The following is a 24752-nucleotide window of genomic DNA, read 5'->3' as shown; positions in this document are numbered from 1 at the left end:
CAAAGTTATTGTGCCTATGCAAGCTTGCAGGGTTGCCACATCTTGCAAAGAAAATCAGGCTCATTACTTTATTGTCACACCTCATATGTGAGGAACCTGTAATCTCCACCACGGTAATGGTACTAATTGAGAAAAAGTAACTGTTGATGACTTGTGTAATCATTGTCAGAGTCTTACGAAGTTGTAGTAATAGTAATGATCTCTTGAAAATAATCGTTTAGTTTTTGCCCGTTCTGGTCTGAGGCGCTGCAGTCATGCAGTGTGCGGCTGGTCCCGGCGGAGGTTCGAGTCTTCCCTCGGGCATGGGTGTGTGTGTTTCTCCTTAGGGTAATTTAGGTTAAGTAGTGTGTAAGTTTAGGGACTGATGACCTTAGCAGTTAAGTCCCATAAGATTTCACACACATTTTTTTTAGTTTTTGCCTTTCAGAAAATTTCATTTTACCTCTCGGGTGGTAATTACCCCCAGGTTCAGAATCGCTATTGTAACAGCAGTTAATGAGCCCCAGCAAAAACAAATAACTCACTAATTCAACGATGAGATTCAACATCAGCAAACAGCAGTACCATGCAGAAAATCTCTGTTCACTGAAGAAGCCCGCCGCCACGGGGTCCAGAGATTATCGTGCGTGCAGGACCACTACCAACAGACGCTCAAAGAATCGGTAAAGCTCGCCTAGACTGGCGATCGTCAGTACACACTGTCAACGTGACAGAAAGGAATGCCAGCAACAGAAGACTTCGATACCGCTATCATTCAGAGTCAACCGCAAATTGCTGTACTCATGATGCGAGTAGCACTAACTTATTGTATGTACCACTTCACTTTATTTATTCATGAGTTTATTAGTGTTCCAATTCTCACTTACCGTATATTTCTTACCTAAATAGTTTTCGAACTCTTAGTATGTGTCTTCATACAATTAATTAATTAGAAAATAGCCACACAATTGCTAAGATGCAAACATTGCTGTTGCCAAACAACAAAATATTTTTACAATTAAAACTGCATATCCAGTAAATTATACCTTGTAAAAGCGCGTCCAGTTAACATCAGTCTTTCATTCCATGCTGTAAATCATTTGCAGTATGAAAATTAGTTTGGAACATATTGTTCAAATGTTCAAATGTGGTGTGAAATCTTATGGGACTTAACTGCTAAGGTCATCAGTCCCTAAGCTTACACATTATTTAACCTAAATTATCCTAAGGACAAACACACACACCCATGCCCGAGGGAGGACTCGAACCTCCGCCGGCACCAGTCCATGACTGCAGCGCCTGAGACCGCTCGGCTAATCCGCGCGGCTGGAACATATTGACTGAATAAACTTTAATTTTGCATCTCTCCTGTGAACAATACTGAAGAGATTGTGTACGTCATTCGGCGGCTTAAAGAATGGTTCAAATGGCTCTGAGCACTATGGGACTTAACTGCTGAGGTCGTAAGTCCCCTAAAACTTAGAACTACTTAAACCTAACTAACCTAAGGACAACACACACATCCATGCCCGAGGCAGGATTCGAACCTGCGACCGTAGCGGTCGCGCGGTTCCAGACTGTAGCGCCAGAACCGCTCAGCCACCAGCGGCCGGCATTCTGCGGCTTAGCTTGGAACGAATTTCAATGAATTCATGTATTATTTTGGTGCATAAGTTCGTAGCGTTTTTGTTTCCCACGTTGGTATTCCGGTTGCTATGGGCTTATTTATCGATTGCCATTTTTTTATTTATAGTTCACTGTTACTGTTGAAGGTGGAGGGGAGAGAAAGGAAAGGAACTATTGATGTCAGCTGCATAGGGGTAATTACCCCCAGGTTGAGGATCGCTGTTGTAACAGCAGTTAATGAGCCCCAGCGAAAACAAATAACTCACTAATTCGACGAGGAGATTGACCTAGTAGATAGTGTCGGAAGTTCCATGCGGCTTTTCGCGGATGATGCTGTAGTATACAGAGAAGTTGCAGCATTACAAAATCGTAGCGAAATGCAGGAAGATCTGCATCGGATAGGCACTTGGTGCAGGGAGTGGAAACTGACCCTTAACATAGACAAATGTAATGTATTGCGAATACATAGAAAGAAGGATCCTTTATTGTATGATTACATGATAGCGGAACAAACACTGGTAGCAGTTACTTCTGTAAAATATCTGGGAGTATGCGTGCGGAACGATTTGAAGTGGAATGATCATATAAAATTAATTGTTGGTAAGGCGGGTACCGGGTTGAGATTCATTGGGAGAGTCCTTAGAAAATGTAGTCCATCAACAAAGGAGGTGGCTTACGAAACACTCGTTCGACCTATACTTGAGTATTGCTCATCAGTGTGGGATCCGTACCAGGTCGGGTTGACGGAAGAGATAGAGAAGATCCAAAGAAGAGCGGCGCGTTTCGTCACAGGGTATTTGGTAACCGTGATAGCGTTACGGAGATGTTTAGCAAACTCAAGTGGCAGACTCTGCAAGAGAGGCGCTCTGCATCGCGGTGTAGCTTGCTGTCCAGGTTTCGAGAGGGTGCGTTTCTGGATGAGGTATCGAATATATTGCTTCCCCCTACTTATACCTCCCGAGGAGATCACGAATGTAAAATTAGAGAGATTCGAGCGCGCACGGAGGCTTTCCGGCAGTCGTTCTTCCCGCGAACCATACGCGACTGGAACAGGAAAGGGAGGTAATGATAGTGGCACGTAAAGTGCCCTCCGCCACACACAGTTGGGTGGCTTGCTGAGTATAAATGTAGATGTAGATGTAGGGGCTTCGCGCGACATCAGCTGTGAAATGTACGCAGCTGGGTTGACAACTGCCCCCCTGATTCCGCATAAAGTCCCGATGCAGCTGACATCTTTCCTTTCTCCGCCCTCCACCTTCAATTGATAGCTGCAGATCCCGCGTCATGTCTGATCTTCGAAAGAACAGACACTAGGTATTCGTATAAATGTATACATAACTGACTCAGTAAAATGGCCCATTTGAAATCCGAAATGTGATTTGCTAGTTAACCCGTTACTACAGAGTTGGGTAACAACTCGTGGAGTATATTACCTTCTTAATAATGTTAGAAAATTAAATCTATGAAATAGAATTAATGGCTCAAAGCCATGGACAAGTCGGTCGTCGTCAGCTGAAGCCTCTGGGATTCATCTGTCTCCGTAGAGTCCAGTTAGAAACGGATTCCTGGCGTCCCACATTCAAATCGGCGCCAGACTGAGTCACAGTAAACTCTTAACAGCTCTGCGAATGCACTGTGACACGTGTCTGTCAGACATTTGTTTTCGTCCTGTGCGATCGTTTACGCGTTTGGAAACATTATCTCTGTGATATTGTAGGTATAGACGCCGCTGACCTCGAAAACTCCAATAATTGCGTAGTTTCCAACATGCTATCGCCCATGCGTCACGCACTTATCATCCCACTTTCAATGTCATCTAAATGACTGCTCATATTCCACATCAATATACGCCGCACATAGCAGCAACATTCGGCCGCCACAAACTGCACATCCTGAAATGGGACGGCTCAGTTCATTACAAATCATTGACAGTGGCGTAGTTACGATTTTACTTTTGACATGCAATTAATTTGGCTGGTATTACGTAAAAATTTCATTGGGACTGACTACACGTAATAAAACGTGATTTGATACGTAACTCGTAGGCAATTTTCGAATCAGCACGTTACAACTGGTACCATTTCATTCTAATTCTGCTATTTACCAGAAAACTTTAATATTACCTCTTGGCTGTACTATTTCAAATGTGCACTATTCTTTGTTCGTTGTTTGCCGGCCGGAGAGGCCGAGCGGTTCTAGGCGCTACAGTCTGGAACCACGCGACCGCTACGGTCGTAGGTTCGAATCCTGCCTCGGGCAGGATGTGTGTGATGTCCTTAGGTTAGCTAGGTTTAAGTAGTTCTAAGTTCTAGGGGACTGATGACCACAGTAGTTAAGACCCATAGTGCTCAGAGCCATTTGAACCTTTTTTTGTTTTTTTTGTTCGTTGTTTATATCTGAACTGGAATAGGAAAATTACTTTACCGTATACTCTGCAAAGAAATCCTAATGTGGTTACCTCCCATGTTAGCGATCGAAGATGAAAAGCTTAACAGTCCTCTGTTTGGTAGTATCGAGTAGCATCTGCCTTGAATTTAAGAGTGAAGAAGATGCAGAGATTAATTAATTATTTTACCACACGATTATAATTTCACCATGAAGACATCATTCTGGCGTGGATATGTTTCTATGAGTTAGAAACATTCTGAGCAGGATTACTGATGCCAGGTGATAGAAGTAAGGACGTGGAATATCACAGAGGTTTTAACTGGTCCAACCTTCGTGATGCCGATTGCTGTATTTGCAGCCGCGCTAGGAAACTGATTAAATCAAACCAACCGAGTGTAGTCTTACGGACCATTTCATTCTTAATAGCACACTGCTCAAACCATTCCTGTGGAGAAACACTTGGAGAAACAGTATGGGTGGGTGACTGAGAAGTGCAGTACTGACTTCGTGTCAATAGATGGAGGCAGTACCACAGGCGTATCCACGGGCGACAGACAGGATTCGGCACACTGTGGTGAGACATAGGGTGATGGAATGGGACGGAGGCGGTCAATGTAGCTGGCTGAGGTGACACTGCACCACTTGCAGTTCCTTCGCGACGTCATGAATGCTGTGTCAGATAGCGTCATTGTCGTGCTGCAAGTGCAAGTTCATCATGCGCATGTCGAAGAAGGGTTGTTGTATTTGCTAAATATGATCAGTAGTTTGGAGGCAATCCTGAAAGAACCAATGGCCACCAGGTATTTCCATTAGTGGTAGACGCTGCTGCATAAAATGGACTGTGCCGTTGTGCCATACTGGCGAGTTATCATGGCCAACGACACCTGTGGAAAAGCTACCTCTAGTTGTACGAGTTACTGCGCACCAGACGCATCAGGAACCGAAGGGAGGTGGTGGAGGAAATCTGCTACTAGTACTGGTTCGCCCACATCCGGGACTATAAATGTCCGTGTGAAAACGTCATAAAAACCAAGAGCCAGTGCGAGCACCCGAGACCCATACACTCAGATTATCGAGTCGTTAGCTGCAAAAGTTGGATGGGTGAGCAAGATGGGATAATGGAGAATACAGCAAAGCACTATCCTCTGGGCTGTAATCGACCATGCAGTGTTGGCCATCGATGAAGGCAAGTAGGAAGAGTCTGTTATCTTGAAGAGATCGAGGCGGGTCAAAGCCATCATCACTATTGTGAGTGTTTAGGCGACTTAGATATCCAGCACAGTTCAGTGCACCTGCTGCAAACCGAGTTTGGGAAGTCACACAGTGGATGACAGTTGAGAGTGGATTCACAAAATTGTGCACAATACCTGCAGGCGCAGGTGTGGTGTGATTGGCGAGTGAGGGACAGGTTGGACGAGATCCGATCAACTCGGGGTGGGTGGGAGGTCGGTTATGTTCTCCACTGTGGTTGCAAGCCACGTTCGACGCCATTGTTGTCTGAATCGCTTTGTACATTGTCGATATTGAATGGTGGAAAATATTCTATCTGCAAGTCTGAGACAAACGTCCAATGGCCTTTTCTCGTGGGAAACAGTGGCTAACTGGACTTGTGAAGGAAGTTTGACAACCCATATTGTCTTCAGTATGTAGTCGGACATGATGTGGAGATCAATTTGAGTGTGTAGCCGATGCTGTAGTCGTGATGGAGACATTTCCCAGACCCCCTGGTCTGGTGCATGTTCATTCACGATATCTTCATGATCTGGACACAGGGCCAAGATTCCCTATCCTCGTTCCCACACAACCTCAACACCATCTCTCCCATCCACTTTACCTGGTCTTACTCAACCCAGCACGCCACCTTCCTGGATGTTAACCCCCTCCTCTCTGGTGGCTCCATCCACGCCCCTGTCCACATTAAACCCACCAATTACCAACAGTATCTGCATTTTGACAGCTGTCATCCCTCCCATACCAAATATTCCTCCTATGCAGCCTTGCTACCCAGGCACAGCGCATCTGCAGTGACAAGAACTCTCTTTTCCTAGTCTGCAAACAGATTTTCCATGCCATTTCCCCACATAACTCTAGCCCTCCCACTTCCCACAAGACCCAGCCACAGAAGAGTGCCCCCTTTGTGACCCAATAACACTCCAGACTGAAAAATCTGAGCCATCTCCTCCATCAGGGCTTTGATTTTCTATCATCATGCACGTAATGAGGGATATCCTACCCAAGATCCTTCCCTCTGCTCCTAAAGTATTGTTCCACGACACCCTAGTCTATCCCTGTGCCACTCCTGACCCCAACACCTTGCCACAGGTATCATATATCTGTGGAAGACCCAGGGGGCAAGACCTGCCTAATCCACCAGCCCAGAACTTCCTATTCCAGTCCTGTCCAGGCTTGTCTACCTGTGAAAGTAGCCATGTTGTATACCAGCTCTGCTGCAACCATTGCACAGCTTTTCATATTGGCATGACCAGCAACCAGTTATCCACCAAGATGAATGACCACTGCCAAACTGTGACCAAGAGCAAAGTAGACCACCCTGTGGCAAAACATGCAACTGAACACGAGATGCATGATTTCAATGGCTGCTTCACAGCCCAGACCATCTCGATCCTTCTTTCCACTTCCAGCTTTTTTGAACTGTGCAGATGGTAGTTGTTATTATAACACATTCTCCACTTCCAAAATTATCCTGACCTCAAGTGACAGTAACCAACTGCCCCCTCACCCTCCACACATCAGTTTCCACCCCCTCTGCCGTATCACCTCGTCCCTGTTCATGTTACCTCCTCCTCATTGCGTACCACCCTCTGTCAATGTACCCATCGATTCCTTCCCCTTCCCTGTTCCTCTCCTTTTCTTCTCCCTGCTTCTCCCCCCACACCCCGCCTTCCAACACTGCCCCTGGCAGTCTTCTGGGGCTGTGATCCAGTCCCTGCATGCCCTGCCAGACAGAGCTCTTCTCTCCCCCTCCCATACCCTGCTATCCCTCGCCATTCCCCACCCCTCTCCAAATTATTGTTCACGTGACAGTCCACATTCCAGTTGGAGTTGCTTGTGGTAGTAGTCATAAGTGGGTAAGGTGTACTTGCTTGTGTGAATGTGTGTGTGTTTCCTTTGCTGAAGAAGGCTTTGGCCAAAAGTGATAATGTGCAACAGTCTTTTTGATGTACCTGTCTGCTACTCAAGAGGTCATCTTTATTGTGAGTAGCAGTGTCCCTTTCCTAATATCATAGACATTTCCTTTATATCTTCTTCATAGTTCACATGGCATAACTGTTCTTCTGGGGAGCAGGTGAGGCAGCAAAGCAATGCTACTTTCATGGTCTCATATTTGTTGTCCAAAGGTGGGGAGGGGGGGGGGGGGGCAAGGATAATATCACTTCTCATATGTGTTCCCTCAAGTAAGAAGTGTGATGAATTTCTTGCTGTCACTCAAAGCTAAAATGCTGTCAAATGATGAACCACAAGTTTGGTTCATCTGGCCAAGAAAATGGTAGCTTATAATGTGTCCTCTGTCCAATTGGTTTCAAGGGTGCCATCCACAGGGGGAGAACAACAGTGCAATTCATTGAAGTCCCCATGTGGCATGACGTGATGACCAGTAGGCAGGATGGAAGACAATGCAGACAGCTGCATGAGGCCTGGAGTGAATGAATTCGAGTGTGGCACGAATGACACTTGATTAAAAGTGAACAAACACAAATCCAACCCGCTGGATTGAAGTGGCTTGGAAGTAGCCTGGTTCGCGATCCAAGCAGGGTCTATTATGAAATCACAGAGTAGGTTGTATGATGCACTCCATTGTTCAGACCATTTTTCACTGCTGGAGCACTGTCATGAAGAGTGTCACTATAGCTTTTGATAACTTGGGATGGATGGAGGGTGTAGTCCGTAGCATCTGGTATTGTGGTCTGAGAATTGTTGTCCGACTGTGTGAACTGCACAGCACTGTGGGGGCATGACAGCAACACTGTAGTTGTGCAGTAAGTGTAAATATCCAAATTCCGTAAAAACACGGTTACCACAGACACCAGCATAGTGCTACACTATACAGATTATATGTGGGATGTTTAATAATATGACATGAGTCTGATATAGCACACTTTTTATTTTTACTGGAACTGTACAAACGAGATACAACTGCTCCTGATGCTATTAAGCGAATCATCGATCAAAGATTGCACACATGGTCTCAGCGGATCACCAGTGGTGATCTTTTTTCCCACAGCCTCATTTAGGCTCATTGTCTTAGTATTTAATGTCGTGTACACCCACAAGTATTATGGGTTTTGGTAAATTGGTATCCACTGTAGTGGTTACTATATGACAGAGTTAATACGCCAGAAGATGAATCCTTAGAACTTCAAAATCGATCACAGATAGAAAAAAAATACCATAAACGCAGTTGTTTCAAAATAAAATAGTAAGAGAAAAGGCTTTTTATTCCCCACAATAAGATATTTGGTAGTTGACATCCAAAGTTATCCCACCGCTGTGCAAGCATCAAGATTATTGATATGTAATCACAAAAGCAAATAGAGCTATCCACCAGAGTAGGTGGGTGAGGTTCTGCTGGCCAAGAGGAAATGCTAATCCACTAGGCCTAATCCTAAGGAGTTGAGGACCCGGGCTTCTAGTGGGTCCAGGACTACAGGTGGAAGGAGAAACACATAATATGTCAGTGCTGGACAAGACCTACAAAAACGATCAGTGTCGACAAGGGCAAATTTTTGTGTTGAAATCTCAGACACCTGAGGAGTCGATGTTCCTAGGTCAGACTTCATTGTCAAGAGCCAACCTTATAGTGGACGCAAGTGTGTTGAGGTGATTATAACAAATCTCAGGAGTTTGCCTGCTGTGGTATTCTGAGCAGTCGGGCAAACTGAGGAGGAACTTTCGCTCTTTGGGGTCAAACTGTCATAGCATCAAATTATTTATGTTGTTTCGCAGGGTGTTTTGTTTCACTCGACATATTGTAATATTAGTTAAAGGTGCTTAGATCTATTATATGTTTTGTATTCCCTGTATAGCGTTTTTGCATTTTGCAACATCTGTGAGTGATCAGTGAGAGCGAATAACTGGGCAGATTTCTTACTCATACAAGTGTGAGAAATGTATATTGATTGGAGGAATGTTACTCTGTTGTTCCCTGTTATTTTTGTCTTATTCTTTTCTTGATAAAAGATGATTTTTTGTGACTTGAGTAAGATCTAAAACAAGAAATATAATTGAACAAAACATTGTTTCTGTTAGGCCATCAAAATTTTCATTGTGTATGACAAATAATTATGTAATATTGCACTTTTGTTACATTCTTTAAGTAGTTCAGATGGATAGAATTCATCAAATGCCTTCACTGAGCAGCTTGTAACCTACAACATCCACAGAGCCTTCTGCACATATTACTTGATGATATCTCCCTTCTGGTACCTAGAGACCGAGCGTGGTGGCGCAGTGGTTAGCACACTGGACTCGCATTCTGGAGGACGACGGTTCAATCCCGTCTCCGGCCATCCAGATTTAGGTTTTCCGTGATTTCCCTAAATCATTTCAGGCAAATGCCGGGATGGTTCCTTTGAAAGGGCACGGCTGGTTTCCTTCCCAATCCTTCCCTAACCCGAGCTTGCGCTCCGTCTCTAATGACCTCGTTGTCGACGGGACGTTAAACACTAACCACCACCACCACATGGTACCTAGAACAAATGAAGGCTGTATTTGCAGTGGGCTCACAGTCCTGGTCATTCTAGTTCATTTGGTCAACAGCATAAACCATAGTCCTTGGTCACACTTCACTGAAAATTTGATCAAAAACTATTGATGAATCCCCTGTGCAAAAGATAGATGAAAATTTAAACCATCTGGTCAGTTCTGCTTCAGCGTGAACCAAGCTGACTGGAGAAAAATTTAGCCACCCCAGTGCAAGCTCACTGATGAATGGTAGACGTTTATGTTTCAAGTAAACATTATATGTTAACATGGATATATCTAACAACATTGCAGAATGGCGAAAAGGGGCAATTGTGTTTGGCCATGCCCATGGCCACATGGTGTGTGAAGTTGCTGGATCTATTCATGTTTCATTTGTCAACAAGTAATGGTGTAATACATGTGGCTGTAAAATGCAAAGTCAGAATTGTGGTCAGTGGTTGATCCTGACGGAGAGGAAACAGGGACATTTCCAGAATGAGATTTTCACTCTGCAGCGGAGTGTGCGCTGATATGAAACATCCTGGCAGATTAAAACTGTGTGCCCGACCGAGACTTGAACTCAGGACCTTTGCCTTTCGCTAGTTCTGCTAGGTTTGCAGGAGAGCTTCTGTAAAAGTTTGGAAGGTAGGAGACGAGATACTGGCAGAAGTAAAGCTGTGAGTACCGGGCGTGAGTCGTGCTTCGGTAGCTCAGATGGTAGAGCACTTGCCCGCGAAAGGCAAAGGTCCCGAGTTCGAGTCTCGGTCGGGCACACAGTTTTAATCCGCCAGGAAGTTTCATGTCAGCACACACTCCACTGCAGAGTGAAAATCTCATTCTGGAAACATCCCCCAGGCTGTGGCTAAGCCATGTCTCCGCTATATCCTTTCTTTCAGGAGTGCTAGTTCTGCTAGATTCGCAGGAGAGCTTCTGTAAAGTTTGGAAGGTAGGAGACGAGATACTGGCAGAAGTAAAGCTGTGAGTACCGGGTGTGAGTCGTGCTTCGGTAGCTCAGATGGTAGAGCACTTGCCCGCGAAAGGCAAAGGTCCCGAGTTCGAGTCTCGCTCGGGCACACAGTTTTAATCTGCCAGGAAGTTTCAAACAGGGACATGTTTCACAGCTTGTGAATCAAAATTGTTTTCAAACATGATGGGACTTGCTGCACACTGTGAATGAACATCCATCCCCGCAAGTTAGGTGAGAGAACATTGCCATGGGAACTGCATGCAGTGAACATTTGAAGTTGGCTCACCTCACAACAGGGCATTTTGCTCACACAGGCATCCAAAGAAGACAACAGTGGAGTTCATCAGGCTGGAAGAATATGTGACTGGCTTTCTGAACACTGCACCACACTATTGCAACTTGATTGACTTGCAAAATTGCCTGACTTGAACACCACAGAAAATCTATGGGACATGGTGGAACAAGGGATAAAACACTGACATCAGGATCCCCACAGTTTGGTGAAACTTGTAATCTTACTCCCCCCCCCCCTGTGCCCACACATGCACACACACACACACACACACACACACACACACACACACACACACACACAAACACACACACACACACACACACACACACACACACCGTCACACATCACCAGTAAATTTTCAGTCTCTTCATTAGTTTCAAAAGCTTCGAGAGGCATAAGATATACATTTTTTTTTTTTTTACTTGTCTTCATTATCTTGTTGGCTGCAGGACTTGTAGGCTCCAATTTTGACTTTGTGGGTTCCAGTTGACATAATAATTGAGGAAGTACTTTCTGTTTCTATGACATTTTTTTATTTTATCCCATTCTTCTACATCACACTGACTTCATGATCTCCATTTTCATAAAACCAAAAATTACATTATTACTGCCAAAATTAAAAACATATCCATTTCCATCAGAGGCACTTGGTGCAGGGAGTGGCAACTGACCCTTAACATAGACAAATGTAATGTATTCGAATACATAGAAAGAAGGATCCTTTATTGTATGATTATATGATAGCGGAACAAACACTGGTAGCAGTTACTTCTGTAAAATATCTGGGAGTATGCGTACGGAACGATTTGAAGTGGAATGATCATATAAAATTAATTGTTGGTAAGGCGGGTACCAGGTTGAGATTCATTGGGAGAGTGCTTAGAAAATGTAGTCCATCAACAAAGGAGGTGACTTACAAAACACTCGTTCGACCTATACTTGAGTATTGCTCATCAGTGTGGGATCCGTACCAGGACGGGTTGACGGAGGAGATAGAGAAGATCCAAAGAAGAGCGGCGCGTTTCGTCACCGGGTTATTTGGTAACCGTGATAGCGTTATGGAGATGTTTAATAAACTCAAGTGGCAGACTCTGCAAGAGAGGCGCTCTGCATCGCGGTGTAGCTTGCTCGCCAGGTTTCGAGAGGGTGCGTTTCTGGATGAGGTATCGAATATATTACTTCCCCCTACTTATACCTCCCGAGGAGATCACGAATGTAAAATTAGAGAGATTAGAGCGCGCACGGAGGCTTTCAGACAGTCGTTCTTCCCGCGAACCATACGCGACTGGAACAGGAAAGGGAGGTAATGACAGTGGCACGTAAAGTGCCCTCCGCCACACACCGTTGGGTGGCTTGCGGAGTATCAATGTAGAATGTAGAATGTAGAATGTAGGCATGTCCACTACTGCTAACTCATTCTGTGGTAGTAACATATTCCAAAGAGTTTACAAACTTTCTTGACAAATGAAGAATCGTCACCAAGCTATATCATTATTTTTAAAATGAATCCAGAAATAAATTTAATAATTAGCATTAGATTGTGCAATTAATAATAAGAATTTTAAGTATGCTAGATATTTTGTAATTTCAAATATTTCTAAAAGAAGAATAATTTTAGCTCTACAAACAGAGCTAGTAAATATCAGTTGTACCAAATTAATTTCTTATTACACATTTTAGCCTGAAATACAATACATCATATACAAAATCATATGAAATTCCTTCAGTGAAACAATCAAGATAATGCTCACTTATAATAGATTCGAAAATATCCCTGGTATCAGCTATTTCTATAATGAAAGGTAATGTCATAGGAGGTTGTCCCATTACAGACTGCACATTAAATCCTCAGTGAGTGACTTAACCTGAATCTGATGTACCTGCACAACCTTGTAGACTAACTTCCTAACAGGATTTCCACCTCATGGTATGTTGGTACAGCAACCACTATGCTGAATGTGATGAAAACAATGGTCTTCGTTGCAGTATTGATTTTTTTGCTTCATTTATTCATGATGTACATTTAACCTAAGACAAGGCAACTTCATATTGATCAGTATAGTGTTTGTAAATGTGTTTTGGGTGCCACAATTAAGGCATCAGCAAAAATAGACTACCCTCATCATATATAATAAAATAAATTGAATCAAGTATGTGCTTCTGTCATATATTAAAAGCATAACAGCTGATAACCTTGCAGGTCCGTGTTGCATAGACAAGCAGATAAAAGGCAGGATCAGGCCTATAAGTAGTCTTGTCACATGGCAAATATGCTGGAGGCCCCATTCTTGATTCTCCAGTCTGATATACTTGTGTAGAGTATCAGTCTATGCTACACAGACCTGCAAGTTTATCGGATGTTTCACTTTTAATATGCAATGTGAGCACATTATTTCTCTTATTTCACTATATATATTACTCATTTTTTGCTGAAGCCCTAACCATGGTAACCAAAACCCATTTACCGACATTACACTGGTCAATCTGAAGATGCTTTATATTAGGCAAAACATGCATCATGAATAAATGAAGCAATAAAGTCAATTCTGCAAACAAGACTGTTGTTTCATTGCTTCCACAGCAAATACAGGCAGTTATCAAATTCACTGGTGTTGTTCAACGGTATTAAATGATGCTTGCAGTAAAGTCTCTATGGGTGACTAATTTTTTTGTCTGGTGATGAGCATATTTTCATTCCACCTGTGGCTGTCCACTGCAGTTTATGTGGTGAATGATATTCAGCACAGTTCAATGAAGGTGTCAATCCCAACACTCACTTAAGTACCAACTGCTGTCCTATTCTCAGACATGCAGTTGTGTGCCGAGCAAAACTGTTACGAGCAGATTGCAACACCACTAGTATGTGTGTGGTAGATGTATTCATCATTACTGTGGAGATGTCACACAGCAATGTTCCGTTAGAAATTTTATCACACTGCACCATCATTACCAGCTCCATGAGTCTCCCTCAGACTGGTCTAATATGCCAGCAATGAAATATTCCTCTTGACGTATGCTGCTACTTTGTAACATGAAGTGGCTGTTGCCAGCGACTGAAGGTAAAACTTGTAACATCAGCCCTTAAGAATGTTTCCCAGATTCACTAGATAGGATCAGTTATAAAGTAACACCAAACATCGCTCTTCTTATGTATTTCGAAATCATACATAATGATGTACAGTACCCACTGATATGGGTCTAGACTGTGGACTATATGCATCCCATGCTATATCTTATCATAAATGACCCTCAAAACTCCTCCCTCTTGATGTTCTGCAATGTAGCTAATATTACATCTTTATTAATAATCTGTTGTGCAAACTATACTACATGGCAAACTATACTACATGATGTTGGACAAGTCTCTTTGCACTATTATAAGCAATGTGTCATGATGAATAACAATACTGTAAACTGATAAGGTAACATAAAATGATGAGCTGGTAAGATGACCATACAGACATTTGAAACATCCAAGATGTTTTAAATAACTATGAGCTCCATTCTCTTCATAATTATGTTCTATGAAATATTTGTTATGAACCTTTCCTGTACATTTCTTCTAAATTACATCAAAATAGTCATAAAACATCTGTGAAATGAATTGTACCTATAGCATACAATCATACAGACTGAATGTCTTAACGTTATCAGATTCAATTATCTTACACCTAAGGAAACATTTGATCAACCTTTACATCAGATATTTTCAGATTTTCAATGATATTTCACTTTTAAAATTATAATATTGACAGTAACTGATGAAAGATATTCAACTGCACCATAACAGTAATTTCATAGCAGTACCTCTTATCGTTGCAATGTTGTCAGGTAGATTAGAGTACAGTTCTTTCTTTCCTGTTTGTAGTAGTCTATTTTATTTTAGTCTTGTATGTGCATGATAAACATGCGTGTCTTGTTTGCTTCTTACTTCATAAGGATGAACATCCTGATTTATTGGTATAAAGTTGTTCATACTTCTCAACATTTCAAAATCAAGAATATTTCTTGCAAATCATGATTGTATATGAAATACAGAATTAAACACACATCAAAAAAAGTTTTCCATCACCTCGGTTCTGAGAGTTCTGGAACGTGTACAGAAAATTGGAATATAGATCAACATAAACATCATTTCCACCCTTTTTATTGCTCATGAAAACCACACACTGCATGTTGTGCCACCATACAGCGAGACCTTCAGACGTGGTGGTCTAGATTGCTGTACACACCAGCACCTCTAATACCAAGTAGCACATCCTCTTGCATTGATGCATGCCTGTGTTCATTGTGGCATACTATCCACAAGTTCAATAAGGCACTGTTGGTCCAGATTGTCCCACACCTCAACAGGGATTCAGTGTTGATCCCTCAGTGGTTGGTGGGTCACATCATCCATGAACACCCCTTTTCTGTCTATCTCAGGCATTTTTTATAGGGTTCTGGTCTGGAGAACTTGCTGGCCACTCTAGTTGAGTGATGTCATTATCCTGAAGGAAGTCATTCACAAGATGTTCATGATGGGGGTGCGGATTGTCGTCCATGAAGATGAATGCCTCACCAATATGCTGCCGATACAGTTACACTATCGGTCGGAGGATGGCATTCATGTATTATACAGTCATTACGGGACCACCAGCAACGTACGTTGGCCCCACATAATGCCACCCCAAAACAGGAGGGGACCTCCACCTTGCTGCACTCACTGGACAGTGTGTCTAAGGCATTCAGTCTGACCAGGTTGGCTCCAAACAAATCTCTGATGATTGTCTGTTTGAAGGCATATGTGACACTCATCGGTGAACAGAACGTGATGCCAATCCTGAGCATTCCATTTGGCATGTTGTTGGGCCTATCTGTACCATGCTGCATGGTGTCGTGGTTGCAAAGATGGACCTCAGGTGTGACGTTGCGCATCATGCAGCCTATTGCGCACAGTTTGAGTCGTAACACGTCGTTCTGTGGCTGCATGAAAAGCATAATTGAACATGGTGGCACTGCTGTCAGGGTTCTTCCGAGCCATAATCCGTAGGTAGCAGCCATCCACTGCAGTAGTAGCTCAATTCAACATGGTGGCGTTGCTGTCAGGGTTCTTCTGAGCCATAATCCATAGGTAGCAGCCATCCACTGCAGTAGTAGCCCTTGGGTGACCTGAATGAGGCATGTCATTGACGGTTCCTATCTCTCTGTATCTCCTCCATGTCTGAACAACATTGCTTTGGTTCATTCCAAGATGCCTGGACACTTCCCTTGCTGAGAGCCCTTCCTGGCACAAAGTAACAATGTGGACACGATCAAACCATGGTACTGACCATCTAGACATGGTTGAACTACAGACAACACAAGCCATGTGCCTCCTTCCTGGTGGAATGACTGGAACTGATCGGCTGTTGGACCCCCTCCATCTAATATGTGCTGCTCATGCACTGTTGTTTACATCTTTGGGTGGGTTTAGTGACATCTCTGAACAGTCAAAGGAACTGTGTCTGTGGTACAATATCCACAGTTAACATCTATCTTCAGGGGTTCTGGGAACCGAAGTGACACAAAACATTTTTTGATGTGTGTATGATACAAGTTTTGTTGGCAGGCAGGTTTCCCCAGAAGATTACATCATCTGCAATCTGCAGTAATAATTATGCTGGCTGAAAGTTTAAATTTTTTATTATCTCTTTTAATGTTTAACAAGAGAAAATTTTGGTAGTACAACATATGATTTGATTTATTTCATCTCAGAACATACAAAATTCAGATCATGTGATCTGCTGTACTGGAGACATGTCAATATATAATTTTAGGGATTTAGTTTACAGACTTAAAAATAACAACAAGTATATTTATCAAACAATTTTCTAGCTGTACGATACTTTTACAGTTTTGTACATTTTTTCCCCAGAGATGTTAGTTGCCTTGTTTAAATTAACACATCATTCATAAACTTCTCCACTGAATAATAAAATTTTTCCACTAAGAGTTCATGTAATTTTTTTCTTTAGATGACCAATTTCTATGCTCAGAATATCACAGCCCTTTAATTTATTGTATATTTTCATGCTCATGTATTGAGGAGTCATAAAATATAGCATTAATCAGTGTGGAGGGAGATCCATGCTCCAAGAAATTTGGTAGAAGTTATATTCTCTAGAGATTTGGTGAATGATTCCATGTAAAGAGTTAATGAATGCTTATTTTGTACTGTGTACAAATGTGTTGTAACTGCATTTTGTGTGTTTATTGGTAGTATATATCCTGAAAATTAGTCTGTAATGCATGTGGTACTCTTCTTTGGTGCTCTGTTTTATTAATACATTTCTGTCATCATCTGAAATTTTGATGTATTTGTGATATGGTCTAGACGGTTACAGATCATTCACAAAAAAGAGATAAAAGGAAAAAAAAAATAACGATTGGTCCCAGACTGGAGCCTTGTGCTGCCTCTTATTTGATACACTGCTTTTCTGAGTAGTAGAAGTTTATGCTACGTTCTTTTGGGAATGGAAGCTGAGCTCTGTTCTGTAGGTACAATTTTACCTTCCCAAATCTTGTCCCCTTATACCTACACACAACAGTTTCATGAGCAATGTGTTGTCAATTAGGAAGTTGAGTAATGCCTTTTGAAAGGTCTAGAAATATTGTTGTGATGTGCTCTTTGTTGCATGTTGCATTTAGGGTTCCACTGAAGAAAAAAAATGACAGTTGCATCAGATCTTGAATTACAAAATCAGTGTTGCCTTTTCTAGAAATAAGTAGCTTTCTCTTTAAAATTGAGACACAAATAATACATTTGGATTAACACGCACTCGTGTTTACAGTTTTTATTGTTACCACATTAACTATCTTAAAGTAAATTACACTAATTACAATTTAATCCAATTCAGCCACCATTGAAAGTTAACCAGAGGGGGTCAAGGTGTTACTGTATTTATTGTCCACATCCGTTCTCATATTCAGTGGATTTTTGCTCACTTTTTCTGTTGTATGAATCATACCCCATGTAAATACTGGATACTATTGTACAATTTGTTCTCCAGATGCAAGCCATTCACATCGTGCTGTTGTTCTGCTTGCTGGGCGGCCTGGATGGAGCTCACTTCCTGGCATTCTTCCCTCTGCACGGGCGGAGCCACTGGATCCTGGCACAGAGCTACCTGCGAGAACTGGTCGCCAGGGGGCACAAGGTCACCTTCGTTACGCCCTTTAAGAGTGAAGGCCACACAGAAAACTGGCGTGAAATAATCATTCCTGACACGAGGGATACGTTTGGTACAGGTTAGTGAGGCATTGTACTGCATGAATTATAATCTGTGATTCCCCTAAAAAATTTCCCAAGAAGCATAACAAAGAGTGTAATAAACTTATCAAACATAATATTACAGTGCATGTATGAATTGTACTTTACCTAAAATCAGTGTTAGATACACAAATTGTGTTGAGTCTAAAAGTATTTAAAATGAGATAGCATACAGACATTCAGAGTTAAACAAGGGTTACATGCAGGTAACTGCCTTCCCAATCTATCAAGAGATACACATTGTTCTGGGCACTTGAGGGAAGTTCATGAATTCAGACACCAGGTAGCTTGTAGTGAGTTATGTTCTATTACTAGGGACTTAATCCGCACTCCAGGTGTGGTGCCAAGAAGACCAGTAGGGAATAGTGTGTTATGCAATCTCTGTGTGGATGTAATGATGATGATGATGATGATGTTTGGTTTTGTGGGGTGCTCAACTGCGCGGTCATCAGTGCCCAAACTAAGTCCCAATTTTCACACAGTCCAGTGTGGTTCACAATCCAGTCTAGCCACAGTCAGGAATGATGATGATGATGATGAAATGATAAGGACAACACAGACACCCAGTCCTTGGGCAGAGAAAATCCTCAACCCAGCTGGCAATAGAATCTGGAACCCCGTGATTCAGAGGCAGCAACACTAACCACTAGACCATGAGCTGCGGATGGTTTGGACTTGACACACTATAACTCGCGATAAAAGGATGAGAGTAGTATGAATAGTGTATCAGTGAGATTAAACGATGTACAACAGAACATGAACTGTTGTGGGTCTGCACTTTAACACAACAGTCAGATAACATAAAAATATCTACATGCCTAGGTGATGTTCCAATGCATCTTCTAGAGGACTGCATTAGCATTATAAATGAGTCATTCACACCCATTTGCTTCTCTGATTACAAAAAGCATACAGAAGTTCTTCCCATCCACAAGAAAAGGTTGTACAGAAAGTACAGAGAATTACAGAGTAATTTCGCTGCTACTTTGTTTTCAAAAATATTCTGAGAAACAGTAGTATGGATTATTGAAATAAATATTAACTTCTGTGCAAAGAACAGCTTGGTTTCAGGTCTGGGCATGGAACAGAAACTGCTGCAGTAAAATTTACAAAAACAGTTTTCGAAGCTGTCCATAATGTATGTAACACTGAGGATAAGCAGTAGATGACTTGAAGAAATTCTTCTGCCTTAGAAGGAAATTGACATTTGAAAGACGAAAAAGCAGAATGTAAGAAGCATACCAGCACATGCAACAAGAGTATGCATTGCTAAGAGAAGTCTGCTGGCAGACCTATCACACATTGGCATTAATGTGAAGAAGAAACTTGTGAGGACGTACATCTGGAGTGTAACATTCTGTAAAAGTAAATCATGGACTGTGATAAAACTGGAAAAGGAGAGGACTGTGGTGATTGAGATGTGGTGCTAGAGAAGAATAGTTGACTGATAAGATAAAGAATGAGGAGGTCCTCTGCAGAATTGGTGAAGAAAGGAACATATGGGAAACATTGAGTAAAAGAATAGACAGGATGATAGGACATGTGTTAAGGCTGCAGATAATAACTTTCTTGATTCTGAAGGGAGCCCTAGAGGGTAAAATGGGAAGGCAGATACATGTACATGCCCAATAATTAATTGAAGAACTGGGTGTAAGTGTTGAGATTAAGAAGTTGGCACAGGAGAGGACCACATTAAACTGATTATCCAAAAACTCCAGATTCCATGTGATAGCAAGAGAGCCATATTGCATATCTCCCTCTCTCTTCAGAGGCACCTACAGTTCTAGTGGAGCATGGGTACATTGGGTGGAATTAATGTGTCAGAAGGAAATGGTGAAAATATAACCAGATGATAGAGGGAACAGGAGAAGGGAGAGGGTTGTGGAGATGGTAGTAAACACAAGAGATTAGTAAATCAAATGAATAGCTTTCTTGATAATGTGGATGGACAAACAGTAATAATCCATACTTTCATAGTATCACTGTTTCTACAATGCCTTTGGATTCCACTGAAAAAATTCTCTCACTGAAGGCTCCTTGTCAAGCAGTTCATTTGTAAAAATTACACTTGAGGTGTTCTTGTAACCAGTTTTTTTTCTCTGGATACTTAAAGAACTCTTCCATTTCATCTATTTCAAGCAACAGCTCTTATATAAGCATAGGAGACACTTCTTATATGGTAATTTCACGTGGCTGTTTTGCACTTATTGCGAGCAAGTTTTGTATGCCTTTCATAAGGCACTTTTTTTTTAGATGATGACATTTAGTTTCATAGAACTCTTTACAATTCAGATATCCTTACAAATTGTATGAGCCTGTTTAGTCCCATACTCTCACACTTTTATATATTCTCTGTAATAACAATATTTTTCCCTAATGCTATCATGTTCAGTATTGTACCAGTCCAGAAAATTTCCTCTGGGCTTACAGACAAAATAAGTATTTTGAAGAGACAAACAAGAGTATCACTCAGCAATGCATTTCATTAATAATCTATCAAACACAGTTTCAAAAATAGTTAGATCAGTCTAAATTTCATAGGAAAAAAAAAATACTTCATTTTACTTAATATACCAAAGAACGTGTTAAAGACTCTTCTTCCTGACCTCTCACAATCTCTACATGGTCCTCAGGGTAAGCATCAGGCATTCCAGTGGTCTAGTGGTTGGTGTTGTTGGTACTACTGATGTGGATATTACGGGTTCAGTTCCCAGTCACCAACTCATATTTTTTGTGGTTGAAAGATCAACACAGCCTCATGGGTCCAAATGAGAAACCACTTGAATAAGTAAGTACAGTGAACTTGACATACAAGTTGCTGCAATGGCATCAATTCAAAAGATTTACATTGGACTGGGAGCCATATGAAATTTATTCATTTATGGGAAGTATTGTTAGCAAGCCTGTTTGGTAGGGGATGTGACTGGTGATAATTCATGGCCAGAAAAGTCTTACTATACAGGAGTTGCAATATAAATATTTCTAGAAATACTGTAGTGACCAAAAATACTAAAAAGTCATCATTAGGCTTGTTACCAGAGTTTGACATTTATACATGGAAGTAATTACAGATAGGAATGTTTGTTTCTGACTTTAATCCTTTCTTCACCATAAGTTCAAAATTTTTGAACAATGTTTCTATACCTCCATTTGGCGTCCTGCAAATAGTTATTGTCACTGGGCCTATAGTCTGAAGACTAGTTTGATGTAGCTCTCCATGTTGCTCTGTCCTGTGGAAGCCTCCTCATCTCGAAATGACCACTGCCACCTACATCGATTCGAACCTGCTTACTATATTCATCCCTTGGTCTCCCTCTACAATTTTTACCCCTCATACTTCTTTCCATCAACAAGTTGATGATTCTGTGATGTTTGAGGATGTTACCGTTCACCTGATCCCTTCTTTTAGTGAAGCTGTGTTACTATTCTTTTCCACAATTCAGTTCAGTACCAAGTCATTAGTTAATTGATCTACCCATCTAATTTCCAGCATTCTTCTGTGGCACCATATTTCAAAATCTTCTATTTTCTTCTTATCTGAATTGTTTATCATTCATGCTTCATTTCTGTATAAGGGTACACTGCAGACAAATGCCCTCAGAAAAGACTTTCTAACACTTAAATTTATTTTATAACAACCAAGATAATCAGTTATTGATAATATTATGTAAACGGGTAGATAAAAAAATCTACTCACCAAGCGGAGGTGGGGGAACACGCACAGAAAGGGAAAAGGGATTTAACTTTTACTAACTTTTCGAGTCAGTGGTTTCTTTGTCCGGCAGAACAGTCAAAGGGGAAGGAAGAGGGGTGAAGGAAAAAGACTGGATAGGTTTAGGGAAAGGGGAACAGTTCAGAAAAGTTACCCAGAACCCAGGTCAGGGGAGACTTACCAGATGGGATGAGAAGGAAAGACTGACTGTTGGGGACTGCACCAGACGAGATTTGAAAACCTGAGAGCTTAAAGGTGTAAGACAGGGTAATGTGCAAGACAGAGATTACTCTAAAACATCATGCATGAGTTAATAAGAGTGAAACGCTAAGTGCATTGTATGTAACAGAGGTTGGAGGGAGGACCATGAAAAATAGACATATCTGAAAAGGAAAGATGTAGAAAATTAAAATGGAGTGAAAAAAGGAGTAGTTACTGTGAAGAAATGCTGAGATAGAAGCAATTAACATAAATTAAAGCCAGGTGGGTGGTGAGAACCAAGGACATGTTATAGTCCTAGTTCCCACCTCCAGTTCTGAGAAACTGGTGTCTGGGGGAAGGATCCAGATGGCACATGTGGTGAAACAGTCACCGAGATTGTGAGTGTCATGTTGTACAGCATGCTCTGCAACAGGATATTGTGTGTTGCCAGTCTACACCCTCTGCTTATGCCCAATCATCCTGACTGATAACTGGGTAGTAGTCATGCTGATGTAAAAGGCTGAAAAGTGTTTACATAACAGCTGGTATATGACATGTGTCATTTCATGGGTGGCTCTCCCTCTTATAGTATATGTTTTATCACTTACAGGACTGGAATAGGTGGTGGTATGAGAGTGCATAGGGCAGTGGGGACAGTCACAGGGATGGCAGTCATAGGGTAAGGAGATGGGTACAGAAGGAGCATAAGGTCTAACAAGCATATTGTGGAGCTTTATTTTAGATACAGCAGAGTCTTGATAGTTAGAGTTTCCAATAATCGGAGGTTTTTTTTTTTTTTTTTAGGTTGCAACAATCTACTTTCGTTTTTTACTGACATGATAAATAATGAAAACATCATTGCAAAAGATAGATAGGGAGAGTACAGCTCAGTGACAAAGCAGACAACAATGCTATCAACACCAACGATTAGCTTGCTGCCCTGTTGCACGAACATCTGTTGTCAGTATGGCACGAAATACCCCGACTGCTGCCAGCTGCCACCAATCAAAACTGGGGAGTTCATACACTGCTGTAGTTCCCAGTACCTGTACTGTACAGTGTTGTGTGTCGTTTTGTTTGTTGACTGTGTGTTCCATTGTACACCTTACAAAGATGAGTGCTGTAACAAAAAAGAGGAAATTTGTGCCTTTGCATCTAAAATTAGAAGCACTAAGATGACTTGATAAAGGAGAAAGAATAAAAAAACTTGCTCCTGAATATGGTTTCAGTGAAGTTATTGTTGGTGACTGGTGGAGAAACCGACTTAAATTGGAACAGTTTTCTTCATAGAAATGCTCACACGAATCTCTCAGTCGACGAAGTATAAAGAAGTCAGAATTCGAAAAAACAAGTGAGGCATTGTTCATGTGGTTTACCCAACAGAGACAGAAGGGTGCTCCGATTTCTGGCCCAATCTTGCAAGAAAAAGCTCTGTTTTTCAGAAACCAGCTGCAGGAAGGAGATGACAATTTCGCCGCTAGTGTGGGCTGGCTCGACAAGTGGAAGAGGAGGTATGGAGTGTGTCAGCTAGATGTATGTGGAGAAAAACTCTCTGGTGATGCTCAGGCCATTTCAAAATTTATCATCGAGTTTAAAAAAATCATAACTGATGAAAATTTGTCTGATGCACAAATATATAACTGTGACGAAACTGGGCTGAATTTTAAAATGTTACCAGCGAGAACACTTGCTTCTAGTGAAGAAAAAAGTGCTCCTGGGCACAAAAAAAAGCAAAGAGCAGCTCACAGTTATGGCAGCTTCAAATACAACTGGAAACCACAAACTAAAACTAGTTGTGACTGGGAAGTCTGCCAAGCCAAGAGCATTCAAGAATGTATCCATCTCAGTTCTTCCGGTTGTCTATACACATCAGAATAATGCCTGGATGAATCAGGAAATCTTCAAGAACTGGTTTTTTAACTCATTTGTACCTGACTGCGAGAATTTTTTAAAAGAAAGGGGACTGCCATGCAAAGCAAGAACAATAACATTTCAATCATTGTATTGTAAACTGTCATCCTGACAGCTTACTTCAAAATATTTTGAACAATCATGAAGATGATACCAGACAGAAACCCAAAGTTAAATTTCCATTCCATCACCAAGTAAACTATGTATACTTCCAAGCTTTTATTGTTGAATTTTGTTCTTAAAGCTTATTCAAACTAGCAAGTTGTTTAACAATATTAAATATTTTTGTCATTTGTAACTGCAGTTATTTTAAAACGTTAAAGGTTAAAGTGAGTACAGAGCAAAAAAATGCCACCCCCTTAAGGTGCCGTCCCGAGACCCGTGCCTAGTGGGTCTATATGTAAATCCGCCACTGACTGGCGCTTCTAAACAGTGGGTAATGGCAATCACAAGTGGTTCCTGAACATACTGCACAATATATGACTCATGAAGTCATCAGGCAAATGCTGGGAAGGTTCTTTTGAGAGGACATGGCCGACTCCCTTCCCCAACCTTCCCTAATCTGATGGGACTGATGACCTCACTGTGTGGTCCGCTCACCCCCCCCCCCCCCCCCCCCCCACCAAAAATCAACCAACCAGTCAGCCCATGATGTCACTGCTATTGTGATGTGCATGAT

The 24752-nt window shown here is 41.7% G+C and overlaps 1 protein-coding gene across 1 annotated transcript in view; it reads left to right on the top strand.

Annotated features, from left to right (window-relative positions):
- The window catches only part of LOC126418698 (UDP-glycosyltransferase UGT5-like), a 131339-nt gene that overhangs the window by 72929 nt on the left and 33658 nt on the right, over positions 1-24752 (top strand). Inside the window, exon 2 of the mRNA XM_050085593.1 lies at positions 17990-18227. Within this exon, the coding sequence (XP_049941550.1) occupies positions 17990-18227 (238 nt within the window). The remainder of the gene's footprint in view (positions 1-17989; positions 18228-24752) is intronic.

Source organism: Schistocerca serialis, chromosome 9, assembly GCF_023864345.2.
Source record: "Schistocerca serialis cubense isolate TAMUIC-IGC-003099 chromosome 9, iqSchSeri2.2, whole genome shotgun sequence".
In the NCBI taxonomy this organism is placed as follows: domain Eukaryota; kingdom Metazoa; phylum Arthropoda; class Insecta; order Orthoptera; family Acrididae; genus Schistocerca; species Schistocerca serialis.
Note: the sequence above shows the minus strand (reverse complement) of the source record. Positions and strands in the feature narration are given on the sequence as shown.